The following is a 22,880-nucleotide window of genomic DNA, read 5'->3' as shown; positions in this document are numbered from 1 at the left end:
ACACACACACACACACCCGTGCAGTCGGGCCCGGCCCCACTGGGGCTTCACGCTGGCGTGCAGAGGGGAGCCCCCTCACTGGGGAACTTGTAGATCTCTAATTGTAAAAGCTCCTCCCATCGCCGGAGGCCGAGAGGACTATCGCTGGCCGTGGGCACCTTCCAACAGCATCAGCGAGCAATAGGGCTCTGTCTGAACAATTTGTTTGCGAGGGGCTTTCTCTGGGCGGTAGAGCAAACTTTAAAAATGTGCCTAGATGTATTTGAATTCATGGCAGTTTTCAGCCTCCGAGAAATCAAAGGTGATCTTTTTTTTTTTTTTTTTAAGTGGTAGGGTTGGGATGCAAAATAAAATTGGTTTTGTACTATTATGGTAGCAAGTTCAAGACTATGATTCTGTGTCAGTTGGAATTCTGAGCACTATGGACTGCCATGTGCACCCGATCTTTAATATAGTAACCAAGAGAACAATCAGATAGCAAAAATAGGAGAATACTGATGTCATCCTGATCGTGTGCGTCTTAGATGGGTTTATTGCTGTGGAGTCACATTATAAATTTTGGCACATCAGTTTTAAAATAGAAGAAGTGTATTTTTAGTAATGAAACACTGAGTACTTCTGTTCTTGTTGCTTTCAGGCTGGGGAGGGTGCCTTGCCTCATGAATTCATGGAAGGCGTGGAGGGGGTTGCAGGTGGTTTTATTTACATCATTCAGGGTAAGTCTTGAAAGGTGAAGGGTGCACTGAATTCATGTACCTAATCTTACTCCATACTTTGACAGAAAAAGTGATTTTTTTTTTTTGTCATTTAAAAAAAGACACATATATCCTTTACTGATACATAATTCACATATACCTTACCCTGGTTCACAGCATAGGAGAGTTCTGCAAGCATCTCCACTAACTCTAGACCATTTCCATCACTCCCAGAAGAAACCCTATGTCCATTAGTGGACACTCCTCATTCTCCCCTCCCCCAGCCCCTACCAACCATTAACCTCCTCACTGTCCTTTCTGACCGTAAATGTAAGGATTTACTTCTGGGCTCTCACTTGTGTTCTTTTGATCTGTGTGTCAGTCCTTCTACCGTAGTTCTACACTGTCTTGAATATGTGGCTTTCTAGTAGGATTTGACATTGGGAAGTGTGAATCCTCCAACTTTGTTCTCTTTCAAGATTGTTTTGGCTCTTCTGGGTCCTGCATTTCCATACGAATTTTAGGATCAGCTTGTCAGTGTCTGCAAGCAAGCCAGCTGGGATTTTGAAAGGGGTGTCCGTGAACATGTAGAGCATTTCAGGCAGTGCTGCCATTCTGACAGTAAGTCTCTGATCCATGAACATGGATCTCCTTCCATTTACTAATGTCTTACTAGTTCCTTTTAGTGATGTTTTGTGGTTTTCAGAGTACAAGTCTTACATTTCTTCTAAGTTTATTCTTAAATATTTATTCTTTTTGATACCATTATAAGTGGAATTGGTTTTTACATTTCATTTCTAGATTGCTCATTGCGAATGTATAGAAATACAATTGATTTTTGTATATCAATCTTGTATGCTGCAATTTTGCTGAATTCATTTATTAAGTTACTAGTTGTGTGGGTGCCTTAGGATTTTCCATATACAAGATCATGTCATCTACAAGTGGGGATAGTTGTACTTTTTTTTTCCCCCCAATCTGGATGCCTTTTATTGCTCTTTCTTGTCTGTCATGGCTAGACTGTCTAGTACAGTGTTGAGTAGAAGTGGTAGAGCAGATATCCTTGTCTTGTTCTCGCTCTTAGAGGGAAAGCATCCAATCTTTCACCATAATGGGTGATCTTGAAAAATCCATGACCTTGAACTTTGTTGGCCCCGTGTGGCTATGTTTGGTTTATGCTGCAGCCAGGTGGGGACTTCTGCAGAACTGCTAGACCGTGGCCATATAGCTGTAGTGGACTTCGTGCTGTTGGTCAGTCAGAAGGGAAGAACCTTTTCTTCCCTGACCCAGCAAGCGAGGTGCATTTTGATGCCTGCATCTGTCCCTCTGTTGGAGGTGGCCCAGTGGACTCTGCTTCCCCTCCTGCTTCATGTGGACGCTTTCTCCTCATGATGTGAATATGTAAACATAGACTCCATCTTTCAGAGAACAGTTTCTTAAATGCTTCTCCTAATATATCACATTTCAAGGATGGATTTGTTAGATTCCTTTAAAACTTGGGGTCAGGAGCATTAGCTTAGAACTGTAGAGGGAATTTTGTTGTGATGGGAGTGGCTGTGTTTGTCTTCTTGAATCATGCTTATTTAAATATCTATCTATGAATTCCTGAGAATTCTTTAAGAAAGAAGAACTACCCTTGATGCAGTTGCTCTTGGCCACCTGTCCTGCACATTTCCTGGGGAACAAAGGTGCCCAGTGGAATTTCCGTCTTGACATCTCAGAGCTCTGCAGAGGATGGATTCCTATAAAAGAATTAGGACCCAGCTTCCCTGAAGGCTGTCAGTGACTGGGGAAAGCAGAGCAGACCCTGAGAGGAGACTCTTTCGGGACCCCCTCGACAGCATGGTGTTGAGGATGGGGCACACCCCCTGTTTGAGGCACTGCATGTTGTTTGAGGATGCAAATGGACTGTGGCTTTTTTTTTTTTTTAAGGTTTTATTTATTTATTTGACAGAGAGAGAGCACAAGCAGGAAGAGCAGCAGAGGGAGAGGGAGAAGCAGGCCCCCTTCCGAGCAGGGAGCCCGATGTGGGACTCAATCCCAGCACACTGGGATCATGACCTGAGCCGAAAGCAGATACTTAGCACACTGAGCCACCCGGGTGCCCCAAGACTGTGGCTTTTTTTATTTTTCATTTTTTCGAAAGCATTTTTATAGTGTTTCCTCCTAGAAGTAGTTGTATTCTTACATCACCCGAAAGGGTAGCCTGGAACAGATACATGGGTTTTGCCCATAAACTTGCCATTAAAAATAGAAATTTAAAATTTAGAGATCGTTAATTTCAGTCCAGAGATTTTTCATAAAACTATGAGACCACTCTGCCAAGGAAGGTATCCGCTTAGCTCACCAAGAAGCTAGCTAATAGCCCAGCCCTGGGGAAAACTCAGATCAGAAGCTCAGGCAGCTTCCTAAGGCAGTGCAGACATGGGGCCAGGGGCAGGTGTAACGCACCATCTGACTGGAATATCCAGCACCTTCCCTTCTTTTACTGGTTCATTCTCGAATGTACCACCAGGAGCCTTTAAAAACTAGTTTAAGGGGCCCTTGAGACTCTGTCACTAAACTGTTCTACAAGGAGCAGCTCCTGTACCCTGGACAAAAGCTTGTCACAATTTTTCTGTCATGGAGGCTAAAGGAATAAGGTTTGGGTGAGGGACAAATTCTTTCAAATAAGACTGAAATAACTCAAGTTGTAGGCTAAAGAAATGAAAATGAATAGATTGTCTTCTGCAAATCTCAGTATAAACTAATTTTTTAAAATCAGGATCTAAGTGCTATGAATTGGTTGTACATGAATTCTTAAATTTTGTCGGATATTAGCATCTCTGTCCGGGCCCTACCTCAAGCTACAAAGTTAAAATCTTCAGAAGTGGAGCTCAGATGTCTGTATCTTAACAGGCTCGCTAAACAGACATGATCTTCCAAACTTTGAGAGGCTGTAAACTCTGTGATTCTTTTAAGTAGCAACTAGACAGATCATCAGATTTAAAACACACACAGATCTATTACTTTATATTCCTGGTTTTCAGATATATACAGTATAAAACAAAAGGTGTCATTTGGGGGCGCCTGGGTGGCTCAGTTGGTTAAGCGACTGCCTTCGGCTCAGGTCGTGATCCTGGAGTCCTGGGATCGAGTCCCGCATCGGGCTCCCTGCTCGGCAGGGAGTCTGCTTCTCCCTCTGACCCTCCCCCTCTCATGTGCTCTCTCTCTCATTCTCTCTCTCAAATAAATAAATAAAATCTTTAAAAAAAAAAAAAAAGGTGTCATTTGTTCATCTGAAAGACCTATATTTAATTTCTACTCTCATCTTATTACAACCATCCTCCTGTTACTCCAGTTTTCAAAAGCTGTCACTTTCCTTCAAGTTGTTAAATTGTATATACTTTATCTTTGAAGTAAAGGGATATTACAGTAGAATGTAAGAGCTGGTGGGGACACAAGGTCATTCAGGCTTGTGTTTCTCCAAGGGTAGGCATCTGTGGTCCACGTGCTTCAGAGTTCTGGGAACACACATGTTAAAAACAGAGTCTTGGGCCCACCTGAGACGTGCTGAGTGGTTAGGTTTGGGCTGCAGGAATGTATATGTCAAAACGCAGTCCACTGATGTCGTCGTCCTCCCCCTCCTCCTCCCTCCTTCCCCTCCTCCCCCCGCCTCCCCCGATGAGAATACAGGCCCAGAAACCTGCAGCTTGCCCAGCATGTCCCAGAGCAGCAGAAGCAGAAATCAGATCTAGGCCTCCTGACGCGCAGGCCCCAGGCTTTCCCTTTGACGTTGCAGAAGATGGGGTGCTAAACTGCTCTGTTGTTTCCTCACCCTTCAGCCACTCACTTTATTTTTTAGACGTTTTCTCTAATTTGAGAAAATCCTGCCCTAGTGAAAAAGTGGCTGCCTTAAATCCATAGGATTTGAGGACAGTCCCTGCGCAAATGTGACAAGTGATTCATTAACGTGTGAGGTAGTAAACTGATGACTTTAAGCACATTTTTATTATGAAATATCACAGATATACCAAAAATAGCTCTGTAAGAAACAGCCGTGCCCTTATTATTCAGAATTAACAAATGCTTACATTTTGTCATATTTGCTCCCTTTTTTAAAGAAAAAACCATTACAGACACAGTGAAGCCCCATCCCAGCTAGCTGTCTGGCCCTGTCCCTCCCTCCCCTCAGAGAGGGTGCCCTGTCCTGAAATTCGTGTGCACCCTTCCCTTTCTTATTTTCCTGCTTTCTACTACATATGTACCTTATCTTTCCCTAACATGCAGTTTTGAGGAGAGTATTTTATCACTGAGGTCCACGGCATCATATTGAATCTATCAAGTAGAAACAAAGGTCCTTCCCCACCCTCCTCCCAGCATCATTTTTCAGTGCCATTCCTCTGAGCATGCAAGATCAGGTTAATTCTTCTGCCTGCTCTTTTCCATTACATGACTGTCCCAAAGGCTGGCTACTCTCCCGTCGGGGGGGCGCATTTAGGCTGGTTCTGTTTCTCCCGTTACAAACAGTGCTGCCAGGATCGGCCTTGTGAGCATGTGAGATGCAGACCTGTGGCCTCCCACGGCCTGTGCAGCTGCCGCTGGACCGCTGTGCACAGGAAGCAGCTGTGGACCCTGCAGATCCCTGCGGGGTGCGGGAGGGCCTGCTGCCCAGCTCGGCTGTCTCCCAGCTGCTCTCCGTTAGGTCACTCGGGGAAAGGGTGCGAGCCAACCGAACGTTCCACGTGCTGGGTCTTCCATTTGCGACAGCATCTTTCTCCATCTCTCAACTTTTCCTTTGTAGAAGGTGATGCACTCTTACAAAACCTTCATTCTCGCCCTCGAAGACTTCTTGACCACAGAAGTAATCTCCACAGGGAAGACGCCTTACTGAGGGAGGAGAGCAGCGTCTATGATGACATTGTTTTTGTGGATGTCGTTGACACTTACCGAAATGTTCCTGCGAAATTACTGAACTTCTACAGATGGTAGGTGGTAAACATGTGGGGTAGGTAGAATTTGTCTTACTGTTCTTTGGATGTAGGAACAATTTATTGACAGTAGACCCCTGCTTTTTTTTTTTTTAAATAAACCAACCCCAGAACTCCTGAACAACTAGGATGTGTGATCTATTATATCCTGGTTCTTTGTGAGGACTGAAATCATGCTGCTTTCTCATTCAGATGAGCAGATCCGTAATGTGAATGATTTTTATCAAAAGTAGGGCAAAAGTTGATTTTGGGTCGTTCTATTCTGTCTGAGTCAAAGTCAGTCCTGTGAGTCATTGTCTTGGTTGCCTCAGGCCAACACCAGATGAAAATCAGTGAGTTTGAAAATGGCCCATTTTCAGTTGTGACCATACCCACTGACCTACATGACCTGTGTATAGTTTCCCTTGAACCCAGGTTACTGATCTGAATTCTGTTCAGCCGAACATCCACATTCTGTTTCCATCCTCTTCTTCACGCATTTAAGAACCACTTGCCCTAATTCCAAAACTTTTCTGTAAGACGAAATCCAACAGCCTCCCATAACTTGCCCACCCCTACAGGATTTCTTCGACCTGGGTTGTGACTCCTGCCTTCGGACCATTAACGGCAGCAACAATCCTAACTACTCTTGTTTATATGTATAGTTAACATGATTAGTTACTCCAGGGTCTGCTTACTTGCTCTTGAGCCCTGTGACACTGTCCACCCTCGAACTAACCCAAACTCTCTCTGTCTAGCCTAAACCTAGAGTATTTCCACATCTGTGTCTTTTTTTTTTTTTTTTTTAAAGATTTTACCTATTTATTTGACAGAGAGAGACACAGCGAGAGAGGGAACCCAAGCAGGGGGAGTGGGAGAGGGAGAAGCAGGCTCCCCGCAGAGCAGGGAGCCCGATGCGGCACTCGATCCCAGGACCCTGGGATCATGACCCGAGCTGAAGGCAGCCGCTCAACCAACTGAGCCACCCAGGCGCCCCACATCTGTGTCTTTTAAAACTGGATCAGGGAGCTTGTTTCTTGGTGAGCCCCTAAGTCTGCCCCTCTCTCTTCTCTGTTGCCCTGGGCAGAGTGGATGGATATAGTCCTGATTCGTTTATGGAAGGTCATGTTTCACGGCTAGGGCAAGTTAATATAATTTTGGAGTCACCCTGTGGCTAGAGGGCAGACAGAAATAAGAGTTGGAAATTGAGGTGTGTCTAGAATACCAGGGTTATATCTGGACAACTGTACTGAGAAAAAGAACCTTCTTTAGCTCAAGGCCCTTGAGAGGGGTCCCTGTTGTATGGGGGCCCGGGCAAGAATGGAAAGAGTTCAGTGAAGGGTGGGAATGGAGGTCCAGAAAGTGGGAAATCGGATTGTGGTGTTCTAGGACTTTCTCTAGGGAGCTGATTCCTGGTTGTGGAAGTTCAGTGTAGTTTATCTGTTACCTGCAGTTTAAGTCTTCTCTCCTGTACTCCTTGCACATCTCTGAGCTCTCAGTCGTCGCTGCCATGGTCTGTCTCAGGCCACCCTCTCCACCTGATCACCGGGGACAGGCTAACGGCCCTGGGCTCGAGGACCCGCTCCCCCCTCTCCTGTGCCACCTGTCCGCCGTCCATGCTGTAATGAAAGCTGCCTTAGTCATTCTTTCTTCAGGTGATTCCTCAGTGACCGCAGTGTCCTTTATCACAGAGCCCCTCCTAATTAGCAAATATTATGTGCTCCTGTGCTGTTAATTAGAAATGAACTTTAGAAGCACAGGGTTTTGAGCTTTGGTGTGGACCTGTTGTCAAATTCACCATTCTTTGACCGAAAAATGCTTTCTCCAGATTTCTTTTATTCAGATTTCTGTCATTTGGTTCCCTAGCAAGACTCTGGGTTTTGTTTTGTTTTTTAATCAAAGGTGGACAGGGATTGGCAGTGTGAAATGAAGAAGTCCGTTTTGTCTCCACTCACCCTTGTATGTCTGGGTAAACGAAGTCACCCTCCTGGGCCTTCCAAAAGGTCATTTATAAGAGTTTAATTGCTGGGAATCGTTTCTGAGGGGAAATACGTGTCCGTGTTACAGCTCAGTGTTTTAAAAACCATCAAATACCTGAGTGGAGTATAACTCGTGGCACCGAATAGAGCATCTTGCACAGCAGGGTTCCAGGGGAGAGCCGGGGCAATGCTTGTCCCCTGCCTGTCCCCTCACTGTGGGCCCCGTTAAGAATCCCACTGACAAGGTTCGCATGTTTGGCAGCCTGACGGGAACAATGTCACAGAAGCGTTTGTTTGCTCATAGGTCCCACTTCAGCCAGATCTTTTTTTTACTGTGTTCTTTTTCTTTGGCACCTTTAAAATCCGCTTGGTGCTTCTCTCTGTTATGCCACTTAATGAACATCAAGTGAGGATTGCATTCGGTAGCAGCGGTGTTCTGAGCACATGTTCTCAACCTCGAAGGACGAAGAAACTGAACAAGTGTGCAGGTCGTCCAGGGCCAGCTCTTCAGGAAGATGGTAGCGATGTCACCGCTTCCTTTCCTATGGACGCAATGACCCTCGTATTCCCTTTTGCCAACAGGACTGTGGAAACAACCAGCTTTGACTTATTGCTAAAGACAGATGACGACTGTTACATAGACTTGGAAGCTGTGTTTAATAGGATTGCCCACAAGAATCTGGATGGGCCAAATTTTTGGTGGGGAAAGTAAGTTAAACCTTGTTAGCCCTTTGGCTTCATGTACCTGATCAAAAGGAATTCATTTAGCATGAAACACACAAGCAAAATGTGGCCCAGATAGGGAGCCTCCCTCCCCCGCCCCCCAGGTCCTGGTTACTGGATGTTATCAATCTACAGTTAGAGGGAAAACCTGTAAAATGAAAAACTTCAGGCTAAGGTAATGAAGGAGGGGAAGACGATGTGGCTTTTATCGTCATGGCCTAGAAATAAGCACTAACGTGAGGAGCTGCCGTACGTGGTATCTTGTTAGAAGAAAGTTGTGACACATTTCTGAAATTGTGCTGTGTTTCTTCAGGAATCCAATATGGATTCATGATCTTCTTTAGCATATGTACACATGATGATGCTCTGGTACTTTCAGAAACTCCACAAATGTAACTTAGAGAATTTGATGCCCCAGTCTTTCACGTAACACACCTGCTAGATAAAGAACGCCGTTCCTTAGACCAAAAAAAAAAATGTTCCTCTTTCCTTGCTTTTACAGCTTGGTCCTTTGTAGTGATCGTAAAGGGGTCCGGCTTAATAGTGGTAGGACAGCCGTCGCGCCGACACGAAGCAGCCAACTGTTTTTGACTCTCAGTTTCAGACTGAATTGGGCCGTGGACCGGACCGGCAAGTGGCAGGAGCTGGAGTACCCCAGCCCCGCCTACCCAGCCTTTGCCTGCGGCTCGGGGTACGTCATCTCCAGGGACATCGTCCACTGGCTCGCCGGCAACGCGGGCAGACTCAAGACCTACCAGGTAGTTCCGGATTTCTGACCTGACGGTGTACTCTTCACACCAAGTCTCATCCAGCCCGGGATTCCATCTCTGAGCACAGAGCCAGCGTCCCTGGGGGAAGGCATGCTGTTCCTTCTGTGGAGGAGTCACCCTCAGAGGTCAGGGACACAGTCCTGGCCTCCAGATCCTGGCTCTAAATTCTATTCCTAAATCTTTCTTTGAGCCTACTTACTAGGTTTTCAGACTCCATTTACAAGTGTAGTCCCTGGAGGAATGGAAAGCTTGGCATTCACAAGAAGGAAGACTGTAAAGCAGGGGCTTTCTTTTTTGTTGATTCTGGTGACTGTGTCACGAAACAGCCCGCCTAGCAGTTGGATCCACTGTATCGTTTATACAGCCGGTGCTGGAGGTGTGAGGCCCCCGAGAAGGGCTGTCTTGTGTCTAGTCATTTCATCATGGTGGGTGTTAATGGCCACTAGCTGTTACTCCGTGTACAAGTGTTAATACGGGCTGGGCGTTTCCTGGTAGAATAATTACAAAGCCAAGAAGTGGAAAGATGACTTATTACGGGAATGTGGGGCATCGTGTTTAGAGATGATACAGCATTTAAACTTCTGCATTTAAATTTCACGGGGCGCATACAGGGTGAAGACGTAAGCATGGGCATCTGGATGGCAGCCATAGGACCTAGTCGATACCAGGTAAGTGAGCCTGCGGGGCGGCTAGCCCTGGGGTTCTGAGGAACTGTGAGGAAATGAGGTTTCTGGGTCAGACGTTGGGCAGAAACAGTGACTTGAAGGTCTGGCATCAGAGCTGTGCTCTTAATGCTCTTGGTTTAATTCCCAGTAATCCACCCAGGTTCTCATATTTTTGAGTTTAAACCAAAAAAAAATGTTTGGATGGAAGTTTCCTACCCACAGAGAAGAATTAGGTTTTTACATGTTTGATTAGAAATTCTTTGTAGCTTTAAAATGTAAGGAATCAGGGGTGCCTGGCTGGCTCAGTCAGTAGAGCATGCAACTCTCGATCTGGAGGTCATGAGTTTGAGCCCCATGCTGGGCATAGTGATTACTTAAAAAAAAAAAAAAAAGACCTTAAGGAATCAGCTGGCTGAAGTTGCCAGCAGCGTGATGGTCCAAGGACCCTTCAGCCCTTCTGACTGATGAAAATAAAACACTGGATTTAAAATACCGGACGGTGTTTTTGAAAATACACTGACTGCTGAGCCAAGGAAAGAAAGAAATGAATCTGCAGAGACCAGAAATGGAAGAGAGGAGGCACGAAGCTGAACTTCGCCTCAAAGCTTTCTGTTGAATTTTGGATTCTTGCAGCTTTCACTTTGGCCACAGAAGGTGCAGGGGGCAGAGGAACATGCAGGGCCCCCTCACTTCAGGGGTGAACGGGAGTAAACCCACATCTACTGGGTCAGCTGTGACAGTCTGTGTCCTATTGAAGTGCCAGCTTTGACTTGTTGAACACTGAAGATAATTTTGTGTGTCTGATTGTGGCGATAGCTGTGTCGTTTGTGGGTCTGTGTAGGCTGATGCGTCCACAGACCGTTGCTCTTGGAGCTTGTTTCCTGATGTGTTCAGAGACTTGTGTGTATAACCTCATGTTCCTTGGAAATGGAGGCATTTAAAATGCATTCTTTTTTTTTTTTTTAAAGATTTTTATTTATTTATTTGCCAGAGAGAGAGACAGTGAGAGAGGGAACACAAGCAGGGAGAGTGGGAGAGGGAGAAGCAGGCTTCCCGCCGAGCAGGGAGCCCGATGCGGGGCTCGATCCCAGGACACTGGGATCGCGACCTGAGCCGAAGGCAGACGCTTAACCAACTGAGCCACCCAGGCGCCCCTAAAATGCATTCTTGCGAAGAGGATTTATGTTGTGTGTGCCTTGCACCGAAGGGCATTCCCATCTCTGACTGCATTGTTGGAGAACGTGACTCCTGCCATATACCCAGCTAAGTGCAGGCTGGGCTTCCAGATGCTCAGGGCAGACCCCTTTCCATCGCACCCAGGGTCAAGGCTGAGTCGCAGGTTCTGTTTTCTGAATTACACACACACACACACACACACACGCTCACTCCTCCTCCCTCTCCCCCAGGTCTGTCTGGCACCTCAGGGGCCCTGGCTCTGAGTCTCCCTGTCGCTGGACGTGGCCTTTTCAAACCCCGCGGAGCCTTCAGGGCACGTGCTGAGCCCGGCCCCTTTGCCCCAGGGTCTTCTCCTTTGCCACCGGCTCAGCCACGCTTTAACAAGGCGCGTTTGACAGTACGCAGCATCGGTGTGTTCTCAGACCGAGCGGGCTTCTCTGGCTCCGTGTTCTGTCTCCGAAGGAGGCTGGTGCTCGGGACTCAGGCTGAGTCCGTTTTGGTCCCTCGGGTTCACCTCACCCCCATCGGCTTCCCTTTGCCAACCTCACTGCAACCCTGGGCAGGGCCCTTCACTCTCAGCTTGTCGTCTGGGAGAGGGAAAGGGGTCCTCCCTCGCCGGGTTTCTGGAGAATTAGCTAATACTTGGTGCGGCCCCCAGAATGTCAGACGCCTCGGCGGGGACAGCCGCAGGGAGCTCCGTGTGTGCTGCCCGGGCTTTCTGGTCACAGAAGTCCCTCTGCCGCCTGCCGCGCACCCCCCGGAACCCACGGGCTCGGCCCCACGGCTCCCGAGTCACTTGTGTGTGGTTTGTCGCCAGGACGGCCTGTGGCTGTGTGAGAAGACATGTGAGCCGGGCATGCTGTCCTCCCCGCAGTACTCGCCGCAGGAGCTGACGCAGCTGTGGCAGCTGAAGGAGCGGTGCGGGGATCCTTGCCGGTGCGAGGCAGCCGCGGGAGGGTTTTAACCGGCCGCGCTGCGGGAGCGGGCGCGGGAGCGGCAGGGCGAGCGGCCGCTGAGCGGAGTCCCCCGAGAGCCCGCGGTGGGGCAGCAGACGCCTGGCGGCCCGGGATAGTGCTCGGTTGGCACTTTTTACCTGTAACCAACGTGATCTTTCTAAATGTTTGCACAGAATGTCCTTTTTAAAACTCAGCTGATCCTGTACATAACAAAAATTTTATTTCTATATTGCAAGACTTTGAAAAACACCAAACTGTTTTATAAACATTTCTAAAACCTGATGTATCATTTCTAGTTTATAATTCATTACCTATCACTTTTGGTTAAAATTGGCCTCGTTCAGAAATCTTAGTAGCCAAGAATGTGAATTCCAGCCTGGATTACGGAATGGCCCTGTAAGGCATAATTAGGAAAATTAAGGGCCAAAAACAACTCACAGAATGCTGTGTGGTCACTTATACCAAAGTTTGGGAATGGAAATGTCTGAATGAAGTGGGCAACTGGAAAAGGAACCCTTATATATAATTCTCAGTTCTGGACCTTGGTTTTAAAGTTCACTTATTTATTAAGTGAGCTAATTCCAGTTTTCTTTTGCCATTTAACATAGATCCTGAAGGTCACAGTCTAGTACTATTAAAAAAAAGCTAAAATTCTGTGGCTGTAAATCGAATACCTCTCAGGGTTTTAGTGACGTAGGGAAAGGATACAGCTAAATAGTGGGCACTTAGAATGAATTTTTTCTTTCCTCCTGTCTTTGTGTAATGTTTACCTAACCTAACTGAATTCTGATCAGAGATGGAAATCTTCTGTAGAAGAATATATGCCCAGCTTAGGTACAACGGTAGGGAAAAGCATATAATGTATTTTTGTAAGTACTCTAAAAACAGTGTGACGGAGGGAAGAGATCATAGCATACGTTACACATAGAAGAGGCGGCTCCCTAAGTTTAAGGGACATTTCCCAAAATGACTATCCAAATCAAACCTTTTAAAACTAGTAGTATCCATAGAGTTCCACTAAAACTGGTCCTATGACCGACATTATGTTCAGATCTCATTAGACTAGCTAGGTTCTATTTAATATTTAAATCTCCACATACTGAAATGTATAGTCATGAACTATAAATATGAAATAAAATCAGAAAATCATTAGTAGGTGCAAAGCCTTTATTACTATTGTTATATACAAGCCTAGAAATGGTCTCTTCCCAATGAAAAATACCACCTTTTCTATACTTAGGGCAAGGTGTAAAACCTCTCTCTTTTTCTAACAGAACTGTTCCAATAAATCCTTTATTTCCGGTACCCCCCCTGCCCCGAGTCAGGATAAACAGTGCAGTCCCCGAACTTTCTTAGTTCACTGTTACCATCGCACCAATAGACAATCTCCACTTTCCACAGAATAAAACTGTAATGACTGCTGGTCATTTTCTAGTTCAATCTCTCTGCCAGGCATCTACAAATAGAACAGAGGGTTGGGGTGATAAAGACAGATCCGTCTTAATACATGTGCCCCCTCCCAAACAGAGGTGTATGTTTCCCATTTAGAAGCAACCGTATCACACTTGGGGGACATAAGCCAACTCTGTGTTCTGCTGGGCTACTTACTTTGGGGCTTTCATAGGACAGCAGAAGTTCCGACACAGGAACTTTGAGGAGACGGGCCAGCAGTCCCTTCACCTTCTGAATTGTCATGGAGTCTGTCAAGGAAAGAAACACCCTCAGTTCTCTCGAATGACAGCTACGTGTAGAACTGGCTCACCTGCCGAGACCCCAGTCGCAACGATTCACGGTGCCCGGTTCCCCGCGGCCATCAGTAGGGAGAGGCTCGCCCACCGCGTGGACCCGAGAGCCGGTTCCACACCGCTGACCTGACCTGCGGGAAGCTGTGGGGAACCGAGCAAGTGTCTGACCGAAGTGCCCTTTGACAGTGGCTTTTCATACCATTTCAGTGGTGGTGAATATTTCCTCCTGCATCTGAATAAACCAGAAATCATCTTCTCTGCAGAGAGGAGTAAATGTGAGTTAAAATCATTCACTTTCTAAACCTCTGTGATTACTCGCTCATGGATGGCTGACAGAACACTGGAGTGGGGGCTCAGGCGTCCAGAGGGCGCCTCTCCATCACTCACTCTGCCTTGGTTTCCCCCTCTGTAGAGCGACGGAGGGACCGGCGGTCCGCAGGCTCCCTGCGAGCGCACACAGGGGACCTGCTTCACGAGCAAACGCTTTGGTTTGTTCAGAAAACACTATGAACTTCTTTCCAAAGATGGGTGGTGGTAAATACTGGATATTTTGATGAGAAACAGAGTTTCTCTGAAGCTTTAGCTGGAGGTACAGCAATAGTATGGTGTTCCTACAAATACCACATGTATTCAAATATTTTTCTATCAGAAATGATTTTTGTAAAGCTGTCTGTGTTTTTATGCAACTTGTGCTAATAAATGTTATCTTTATTTTAGAATAAAAACTGGCCTTGTTTATGTGTTGAATATAAACAATTGACATCATTCACATAACTTGTTTTTTTACGTGTGAGTGTGTGTAGATAATCTTGGCCTTTTATAAAGATTTCGGTGCACTGGCTTCCACTGTTCTGAGGGTGGTTAGTGATGGGTTAACTCCTACCTAGCAACGGAAAGGACACATTCCTAAGTCGTGTCAGAAACAAAACGTTTGGTCCTACAGTCCTGATGAGAAATCTGCCCACTCGCACTGTGTCTACAGGAAAGGTGGCAATTTGCACGTAATGCTCTAAATAACGTTACCATTTCTAATGTAAACATCTAACACACGATTGTCTTAACATTCAGACAACGTAGAGATGGTTGTGCCTCCCTAGGACGAGTGTGAAAGTTTAACGGGGGTGTACACTTCCAGGCTTTTCTCCGGCTCTGTCAGGACGGGTGGGTTTCATAATGTACTGACCACACGTGCTCCTTTCTCGTCCAGTCATCCATCCGTGCGGCCAGCCGGCACTCAGGACGACTCAGGACTGAATTTTTTTATTTCAGTTTAATGAATTTCAATTTAAATTGCCATCTGCAGCAGCCATACTGGCCAGTGGGGCCCCAGACTCCCGTGTTCTCGCTCATGCTACCTGATGCTGCAGGAGTTCAGTCGGCCCTTTCCTTCCCCGCTGGTAAACATTTAAGTGGTGGTGACATTTGCCATTACAAGTGCTACAAAGTAGAAATTTTAAAAATGTGAAATTACTGCACTGACCAGCAAAGAAAAGTATTTTACGAGAGTCCCTTAGGGTGATACACATTTCATCTCTTCCTCAGCGCCTCGCCACTCCACACTCAAGCTGTCCATACCACTCTCTAACCGAGAATCAGGCTTTATCCGGTAATTCACAGTATACTTGAAAGAGGGACTGTAATTGTAAGTTTACGGTACATTAGATCAATCCAGTTGGTTGACACAAAAGTTTTTTTTGTTTTTTTTTTTTTAAGATTTTATTTATTTGACAGAGAGAGACACAGTGAGAGAGGGAACACAAGCAGGGGGAGTGGGAGAGGGAGAAGCAGGCTCCCCGCGGAGCAAGGAGCCCGATGTGGGGCTCGATCCCAGGACCCCGGGACCATGACCTGAGCCAAAGGCAGACGCTTAATGACTGAGCCACCCAGGCGCCCCAACACAAAAGTATTTTTGAAATGAAACTAATTCAGTTCCAGTAACACTGATGTTTAGACAGAGTTCTGAAGTTGTTTTTCCAAAGAAAACCATTTCAGTGTGTCCATTAAAAGACCACATCCGAGACCTTTCTGCGGGGACTCCTGACTGGTAAGGAGTAGAGTGTATGACAAGTCACAGATGTCCAAATAATTCACAGTTCAGTTCAGCTCACCAGGACACGTTTCCTGTAGCCCAGTGACACAGTCTCTCTGGACCAGAGCCATAATTTGGGAACTAAACAGCGGTGGACTCAGGAAAGGCCACGCCGCTCCAGCGCTCACGCCTTCGGCTCAAGATGTCATCGTACGCAAGGGCTTCCGGTTTAACAAGACTTTCCTAGGGGCGCCTGGGTGGCTCAGTCGGCTAAGCGGCTGCCTTCGGCTCAGGTCATGATCCCAGGATCCTGGGATCGAGCCCCGCATCGGGCTCCCCACTCGGCGGGAAGCCTGCTTTCCCTCTCCCTCTGCCTGCCACTCTGCGTACTTGTGCTGTCTCTCTATCTCTCTGTCAAATAAATAAATAAAATCTTTAAAAAAAAAAAAACAAACAAGACTTTCCTAGATAAGCTGACCTGAGTACGGAAGACTTGAGCTTTTGGAGGGAGTGTCGATGGATTGTGTTTTAGATCATGAAAGATTAGCAGAAACCTATAAGTTCCAGAAGTGCACACTTCTAGATATTTTCCTTCCAGCCAAGTCGTGCCTAGACCAGTGTTTCCTAAGTGTAAGGATGCGAAAGGCCTCTTTTTCTTACCTGGCAGTTGTTTCTCTAGGACTCTCTGATCAACTTGATTAGGGTATTTTATCTTCAGTGCTTGAAAGGAAAAAAGGAAAAAGACTGAGAGCTACTGTGATAAGGATTTAAATCACACACACGTTACCCACAGCTGCCCCATGACCCGCTGTCAGTACCGCGGGGCTTGGATCCTAACAAAGGAACAGGTCTTACTGATGTTGCAAATTCCTTCTATTAATCCTTCAGAGAATTAACAGCAACAGAAAACGCTGGACCAGCATTCTAGTGCCTCCCCTCCTCCCCTCCGCCTCCTCTCCTGACAAGGCAGCTGGGTGTCCCCGTGTAAGAAAAGCCACATGTTTACAAATCACAAGTCGGTGCACTTCTCACACGCTCCCCCCATTTATAACACAATCAAATGTGCTGAAAGCCTGGGAATTGCTAAAATGTTCGAGATGAGAATTCAAATGTTTGAGAATTCATCATTTCTTTCAAAACTGGAGTACTCTAGGTACTTACTTAGGAGAAACCAACAATCCCTACGAGCTCCTCACTATCTCGCACCTAAGGACGCGAATACAAATAAGCTGTCTTTGAGTGTGGGGTTCTTACTCAGTAGCTGGTTTTTGAGCAGAAACGGTTGTTGTGTTTGGAGTTCCCCGTCTTCAGGCGCACCATATTCTGCGGAAGAAGCATAAACAGGGATGATGATAAACCCACGGCCACCAGAAGGAAAAATACACGCACTGAATGGATCGGCCGAGCCTCTGCCTTCCCAGGACATGCCAAGCAGCACCTGCCCTGCTAACCTGGGATCTGTTCCCTTTTATTCGGCTACTTGTTTACTTGTTTATTTTTAGGAGGGATGGTCAGCAACTGCTTCCACGCACGGACCCCTCCATCCGCGGCGTCTCACGCTGCTTCTCCTCAAAGACAGACGCCGTCCTGCTGCCCGACCAGCAAGACCAGCCTGTGCCTTCAGATACCTAAGACACTGATGCAGAGCTTGGCGTTTGCCAACAGTTCCCTCGCTTTCGGGGTCCTGACGGATAACTGGTACCAGCTGGGACGTAACTCACAGGACACCTTCAGGTGTCAGCCAGATGGTGCCACGCCAGGCTGGGCGCCCGGCCCCAGCCCCGCGCCTGGAAAAGCAGCCTCAAGAGAAGGGCGCAGGGAGCGCAGGCCTCTCGGCTCTGACTCTCCGCTGGGCCGGCCAGTGCCTGCATTTCTAGAAATAGCCCGTTCTGAGCGGGGAGGACACCCTGAGCCCTGTCTGCGGGGCTGCTCCAGAGCCTTCCCTTTCCCCTTCCCCTCCCCCAGGTGATTCAGATTCACCTAAAGTGGCCGGGAAATTGGGCCAGTTAATGGGAGTGATCTGAAAGCAATTCCCCCAGGCAGCTCTTCTTCCTCAAAGATAATGTTCCAGCCTGAAGCCTTTGTGCGGTGAGCAGCTTACATTAGGAAATTAAAAAAAAAACAAAACAAAACACATAAAAGTGAAATGTGGAGTAATAATGAAGTCAAAACAAAATGGGGAGTATGTCAGGGACAGAGAATCATGAAGTGGTGGCTTCAGGGCCTGAGGGTCCAGGCTGGGGAAGGTAAGGAAGCACCGAGCAGAGCCCGAGCTGCGGGGAGCGGGGGGGCAGGGATGGGGGTGGATCGGGGGCGCCCTCAGCAGCACGGAGGAGAAAGGACGCGCTCGTCAGCACAGCAGAACTACCTGGGGAGCTTCAGAAACACCAGGGCCTGCCTTCTACCTTAACACGCGCACGTTTAAAATCCCCCAGGTTCCTGCCCCCCTTAAAGGAGGAGTCCACTGACCTCTCGGAGTGAGGAGCCCGATGAACACACGCAGACAGGAGGAGCTTCCCCTCAGAGCTGCTCTCCCCCCGTCCCCCGCCCTCAGCACCCCCCCAATGCCCCCGCCCAATGCCAATCTCTCCCAGGAACCCTCAGACTCCCCAGGTTCCCTGCGCCGAGGGAGGCTGCTGACTCTTCCCTAAAGACACCCAAAAAAGCCCCAAAGGAGAAAAGGAGGGGCGCCGACAGTCCCCTCCAAAGCCCAGTGGTTGGAGCTGCAGGGGCGGCGCAGGGAGGGCTGCGGCCGCACGTACTAAGGCACAGCAGCTGGTATCTGGGATGCGCTTCGAGAAACTCCTCATGGGGTCGGTTTTTGTCTGGATCCTGATGTCCGCCGGCCTTCTTCCATTCATTTCCGAACGCCTTCCGGTAATCAAGCTCAGCCCCCCGCCTCTCCTCCGGCAGAATCTACAGGAAGGGGAATAAAAACAGGTCTCTTCGAGTACTTCTCTAACACTTGGCTTGTGTTTTGTACCCTGTCCTTCCTCCACTGCTCACCCATGGAGAATCACCACGTTGAGAGGGACAGGCCTTTTAGTTTTACCTTTCCTTTCTAACAGGGACAGAATTCAGGAGTTCACTGAAGAAGAAAATAAGAAGTTCAGTCTTAAGCCGGCGTCCGGCCTGCAGCAGCGGCTCAACACCCCCATGAGGTTGGCCCACAGGTGCCCCCCCAGCCCTAGGAGCAGATTATTCCAGGCGAGCAGCAGTTTTATGAGCAGAGTGGCTCAGAAGAAGAGAATAAGCTCTGTGGTTCCATCCTCTTTCTGCCTATAATCCCCCCAAGACAAAGGAGCAAGTACCCAGGACTCCTCGCCCCTTCTCAAGGGGCAGCCGAGCAACAGGCTTCTCCCGGACTCCACTGACCCACGCCGCCTCCTGAGGAGCCCGGAAGAACCATCCCTGAGTAACGCACAGGGCAACAGTTCACCATCCGGAGGGAAACTGCACTGATAACCCTTTGCAACATTCCAATTTTTCACATTTCTTGATCACTTGTTTCCTACTCTACCCAGCATCCAGTCCTGCTCCCAGCACTCACCTCGCATTTGTTCAGGGTCTTCAACTGACCGATTTTGGCGATGATGAGCTGACGCGTGGTCTTTGCTTCCTTGCTCCCTTCGGTCAGGGGGTTTCTGATGCAGGACAGAGCGTGCAGACTCTGTAGCTTATCCAGCTCGTTGATAAATGGCCACTGAAACCCAGCAAAAGAGAATATGTGAAAATGAACATGTTTCAGACTAATTTCTTAGACTATGTGAACTAGCAAGAGAAAAGCAAAAGCCCTGAGGCGCCTGGGTGGCTCAGTGGGTTAAGCGTCTGCCTTCGGCTCAGGTCATGATCCCAGGGTCCTGGAATCGAGTCCCGCATCGGGCTCCCTGCTCCGCGGGAAGCCTGCTTCTCCCTCTCCCACTCCCCCTGCTTGTGTTCCCTCTCTCGCTGTCTCTCTTTCTGTCAAATAAATAAAATCTTAAAAAAAAAAAAAAAAAAGCAAAAGCCCCTAGTTCCAATCCGAGGCACGGGACTGTCCTCATGCACCGAGCACCCACTAGGAAGACCATGCACTTTCACTCTAGAAGTGTGCCATGTAAAATGACAGTCTGCTTACTGTGACTTAAACTAATTTCTTTCTTAATACTTTTGGGTTTTCTGAGGGGAAACATTTCTCTTTCAACTTAAAATATTTCTTACTACACCAAAATGAAAAGCTTCTGCACAGTGAAGGAAACCATCAACAAAACTAAAAGGCAACCGACAGAATGGTAGAAGATATTTGCAAATGACACATCCAATAGAGAGTTAGTATCCAAAATAAATAAGGAGCTTAGCAAACTCAACACCCAAAAAACAACTGGATTAAAAATGGGCAGAAGACGTGAACAGACATTTCTCCAAAGAAGACATCCAGATGGCCAACAGACACAGGAAAAGATGCTCAACATCACTAATCACCAGGGAAATGCAAATCACAACCACAATGAGAGATCACCTCACACCTGTCAGAATGGCTCAAATCAACAACACAGGAAACAGCAGGTGTTGGCGAGGATGTGAAGAAAAGGGAACCCTCCTACACTGTTGGAGGGAATGCAAACTGGTGCAGCCACTCTGGAAAACAGTATGGAGGTTCCTCAAGAAGTTAAAAATAGAGCTACCCTATGATCCAGTAATCGCACTACTGGGTCTTTACCCAAAAAATACAAAACACTAACTTGGGGATACATGCACCTCTATGTTCATAGCAGCATTATTTATAATAGCCAAACCATGGAAGCAGCCCAAATGCCCACTGATTGATGACTGAAGATGAGGAACATATACACAATGGAATATTACTCAGCCATAAAAAACAATGAAATCTTGCCATTTGCAACAATATGGATGGAACTAGAGGGTGTTATGCTAAGTGCAGTAAGTCAATCAGAGAAAGACAAATACCATACGATCTCACTCATGTGGAGTTTAAGAAACATAACAAACTAACAAAAGAAAAAAGAGACAAACCAAAAAAATACTCTTCTTAACTATAGAGAATAGATGGTCACCAGAGGGGAGGTGGATGAGGGGGATGGGGGAAAGAGGGGAGGGGATTAAGGGTACATCAATCTCGATGAGCCCTGAGTAATGTATGGAACTGCGAAATTACTATACTGTACACCTGAAACTAACAGAACACTGCACATTAACTATACTGGAGGTAAAATTAACTTTATAAAGAATATTTTTAAAATGCAATAAATATTTTGTAACGGAAGGAACCGACAAACTCCTGGTGAGAGTGACAATGAGAGCTCATGCGGTATGCACGTTCTACAGAAGCCCTTACTTGTGATATCTGATTGTCATTTACTACAAGGTACTGCAAGGAAGGAAACATGGATGTTTTGTGCCCTAGAAAAAAAGGAGAACGAAGTTACACAGCGGAAGTGAAAGAAAGAGCTCAATTATGAGGTACTGGGCAGGGGAGGGGAGCTAATGATCTTACATACCAGGTCCAGCATCCGGAAAATGTATAGAAGAAATTCCAATGTCAGAAAGGATTAGTTGTTCTAATCTGAAATTTAAAATGTTAAATTTGATTACAAAGCACAATAGAAAATGCTATAGGCTATCAACCGGACTGCATCTATAATTTCTCCCCCCACACCCTAGGTTCTTGTTCCACGTGAAATGCTTAGAAAAAACCACAGAGTGCAATTTGGGGCACTCGGGGTGGACTCTAGAATGTGTTCTGAGGATTCTACAGTCACCCACCCGTTCCTGGTGTGCATGGCTGCACTACGTGCTCATGGGTCTCAGGGAGGAAAGAGACATGGTCTAATTTCCCAAAGGTTAATGAATGAAGACTTTTGACATCAGCACCAGGGCCAAATTATCCATTCTTCAGTTACCTACTGCAGACGTAGACTACAGTGTATGCAGTTCACAGGGACATTCTCCACATGAATTCAAATAAAAGTGTCCCAACAGGAATCACTCAGTTTGTGAATTCCATCATCATATTTCCACTGAGAAAGCAAATACAGCATATGATCCATTCACTAAAAATTTCCTAAGCACTATTGCAACTGGCATTTTAGGAGCAAATTACCTGGGCAGATAGGCTATTAGAAGCAGCTGATTTTCATCAATTAATTGATTAGAGGAAAGGTCTAATAATTTGACTGTCTGTAGAACATCAGCCGGCCTGTGGAAAATAAAAGCATTTCAACATGAATTTAATCTCTTAATTGTTTTCAAAGATATGGCCTTAAAATACCGCATTTAGTGTAAAGGAGAGGGCGAGGCAGGAGGCAGGCGGATAGCACCACACAAGGGAAACATGGGGGGCCTAGTGGTGATGGAAACGTTCTACATCTCGACTGGACCGATGTCAGGACCCTGGCTGTGATAAGGTACCGCAGCTCGGCAAGATGTTACCGAGGGGGGCATCCAGCTCATGGGTACAGGGGATCTCCGGGTATTCTTTCTGGTAACTGCATGGGAATCTCAAATTATCTCAAAATAAAAAGTGTAATTTGGAAACACTGCAGGGTCACCTGGGTGGCTCAGTCAGTGAGTGTCCAACTCTTGGTTTTGGCTCAGGTCATGATCTCAGGGTTGTGAGATCGAGCCCTGAATGGGGCTCTATGCTCAGCACGATGTTGTCCCTCTCCCTCTGTTCCTCCCCCACTCGCTTGCTCTCCTCCCCTCCCTAATTGACAAATAAAATATTCAAAAACAAAATAAAAATAAAAACACCTGCATTTGCCTGTATAATAAATAGTTCCGTACAGTAAAATCTCATTAACTTGAATCGTTCAATGAGAATTTGTTGTAAATTTGCCATGTTTAGTTTCAGTAATAATTTAATGATAATCAACAAAAGAGAAAGACAATGTATTTAATTTACTTAAGGAGAACAAGCTTTTACTATACTTTGGTACCCCAACCTTAAGCAGATAATGCTAACTAAAATGTATTATTTGAAAAAATAATAAAATAACTAAAATGCATTCTTTGATCCTTATAAAGCATCTCCTAAAGAACCTCCATTTAGAAAGAGAAGTTAAATATATTTCTGTGAAACTAATAAAATCCCTGTCTTCAAATATATTTAACTCAAGGCTCTCACTCTGATGGGCTTTTCCTCAATTAAAACCAATAATCAGTTGGCATCCTACTTCGTGAAGAGTAAGCATGCT

General features: G+C 46.6%; 2 protein-coding genes across 7 annotated transcripts in view; one reads left to right on the top strand and one right to left on the bottom strand.

Moving 5' to 3' along the window:
* The window catches only part of B3GALNT2 (beta-1,3-N-acetylgalactosaminyltransferase 2), a 57,707-nt gene extending 45,512 nt beyond the window's left edge, over nucleotides 1-12,195 (top strand). The window contains exons 7-12 of one of the 4 annotated variants that reach the window (XM_035008497.1): nucleotides 638-716; nucleotides 5,479-5,662; nucleotides 8,206-8,331; nucleotides 8,849-9,104; nucleotides 9,728-9,784; nucleotides 11,775-12,195. In XM_035008497.1, the coding sequence (XP_034864388.1) occupies nucleotides 638-716; nucleotides 5,479-5,662; nucleotides 8,206-8,331; nucleotides 8,849-9,104; nucleotides 9,728-9,784; nucleotides 11,775-11,921 (849 nt within the window). In that variant the 3' untranslated portion in view covers nucleotides 11,922-12,195. Of the gene's footprint in view, nucleotides 1-637; nucleotides 717-5,478; nucleotides 5,663-8,205; nucleotides 8,332-8,848; nucleotides 9,698-9,727; nucleotides 9,796-9,825; nucleotides 10,744-11,774 lie in introns of those variants that run through there. The other 3 variants (XM_035008498.1, XM_035008499.1, XM_035008500.1) reach the window with 3 other exon arrangements.
* An 867-nt stretch (nucleotides 12,196-13,062) lies between these two features.
* The window catches only part of TBCE (tubulin folding cofactor E), a 94,304-nt gene continuing 84,486 nt past the window's right edge, over nucleotides 13,063-22,880 (bottom strand). For 2 of the 3 annotated variants that reach the window (XM_035008494.1, XM_035008496.1), the window contains exons 9-16: nucleotides 21,788-21,883; nucleotides 21,186-21,250; nucleotides 21,023-21,087; nucleotides 19,238-19,390; nucleotides 18,450-18,603; nucleotides 16,942-17,010; nucleotides 16,348-16,407; nucleotides 13,278-13,613 (exon numbers count right to left, since the gene is read on the bottom strand). In XM_035008494.1, the coding sequence (XP_034864385.1) occupies nucleotides 13,414-13,613; nucleotides 16,348-16,407; nucleotides 16,942-17,010; nucleotides 18,450-18,603; nucleotides 19,238-19,390; nucleotides 21,023-21,087; nucleotides 21,186-21,250; nucleotides 21,788-21,883 (862 nt within the window). In that variant the 3' untranslated portion in view covers nucleotides 13,278-13,413. Of the gene's footprint in view, nucleotides 13,614-16,347; nucleotides 16,408-16,941; nucleotides 17,011-18,449; nucleotides 18,604-19,237; nucleotides 19,391-21,022; nucleotides 21,088-21,185; nucleotides 21,251-21,787; nucleotides 21,884-22,880 lie in introns of all 3 variants that reach the window. The other variant, XM_035008495.1, reaches the window with a different exon arrangement.

Source organism: Mirounga leonina, unplaced genomic scaffold (genome assembly GCF_011800145.1).
Source record: "Mirounga leonina isolate KUSES-001 unplaced genomic scaffold, KU_Mleo_1.0 Mir_152, whole genome shotgun sequence".
NCBI classification, from domain to species: domain Eukaryota; kingdom Metazoa; phylum Chordata; class Mammalia; order Carnivora; family Phocidae; genus Mirounga; species Mirounga leonina.
This window is presented reverse-complemented; position numbering and strand designations above follow the sequence as displayed.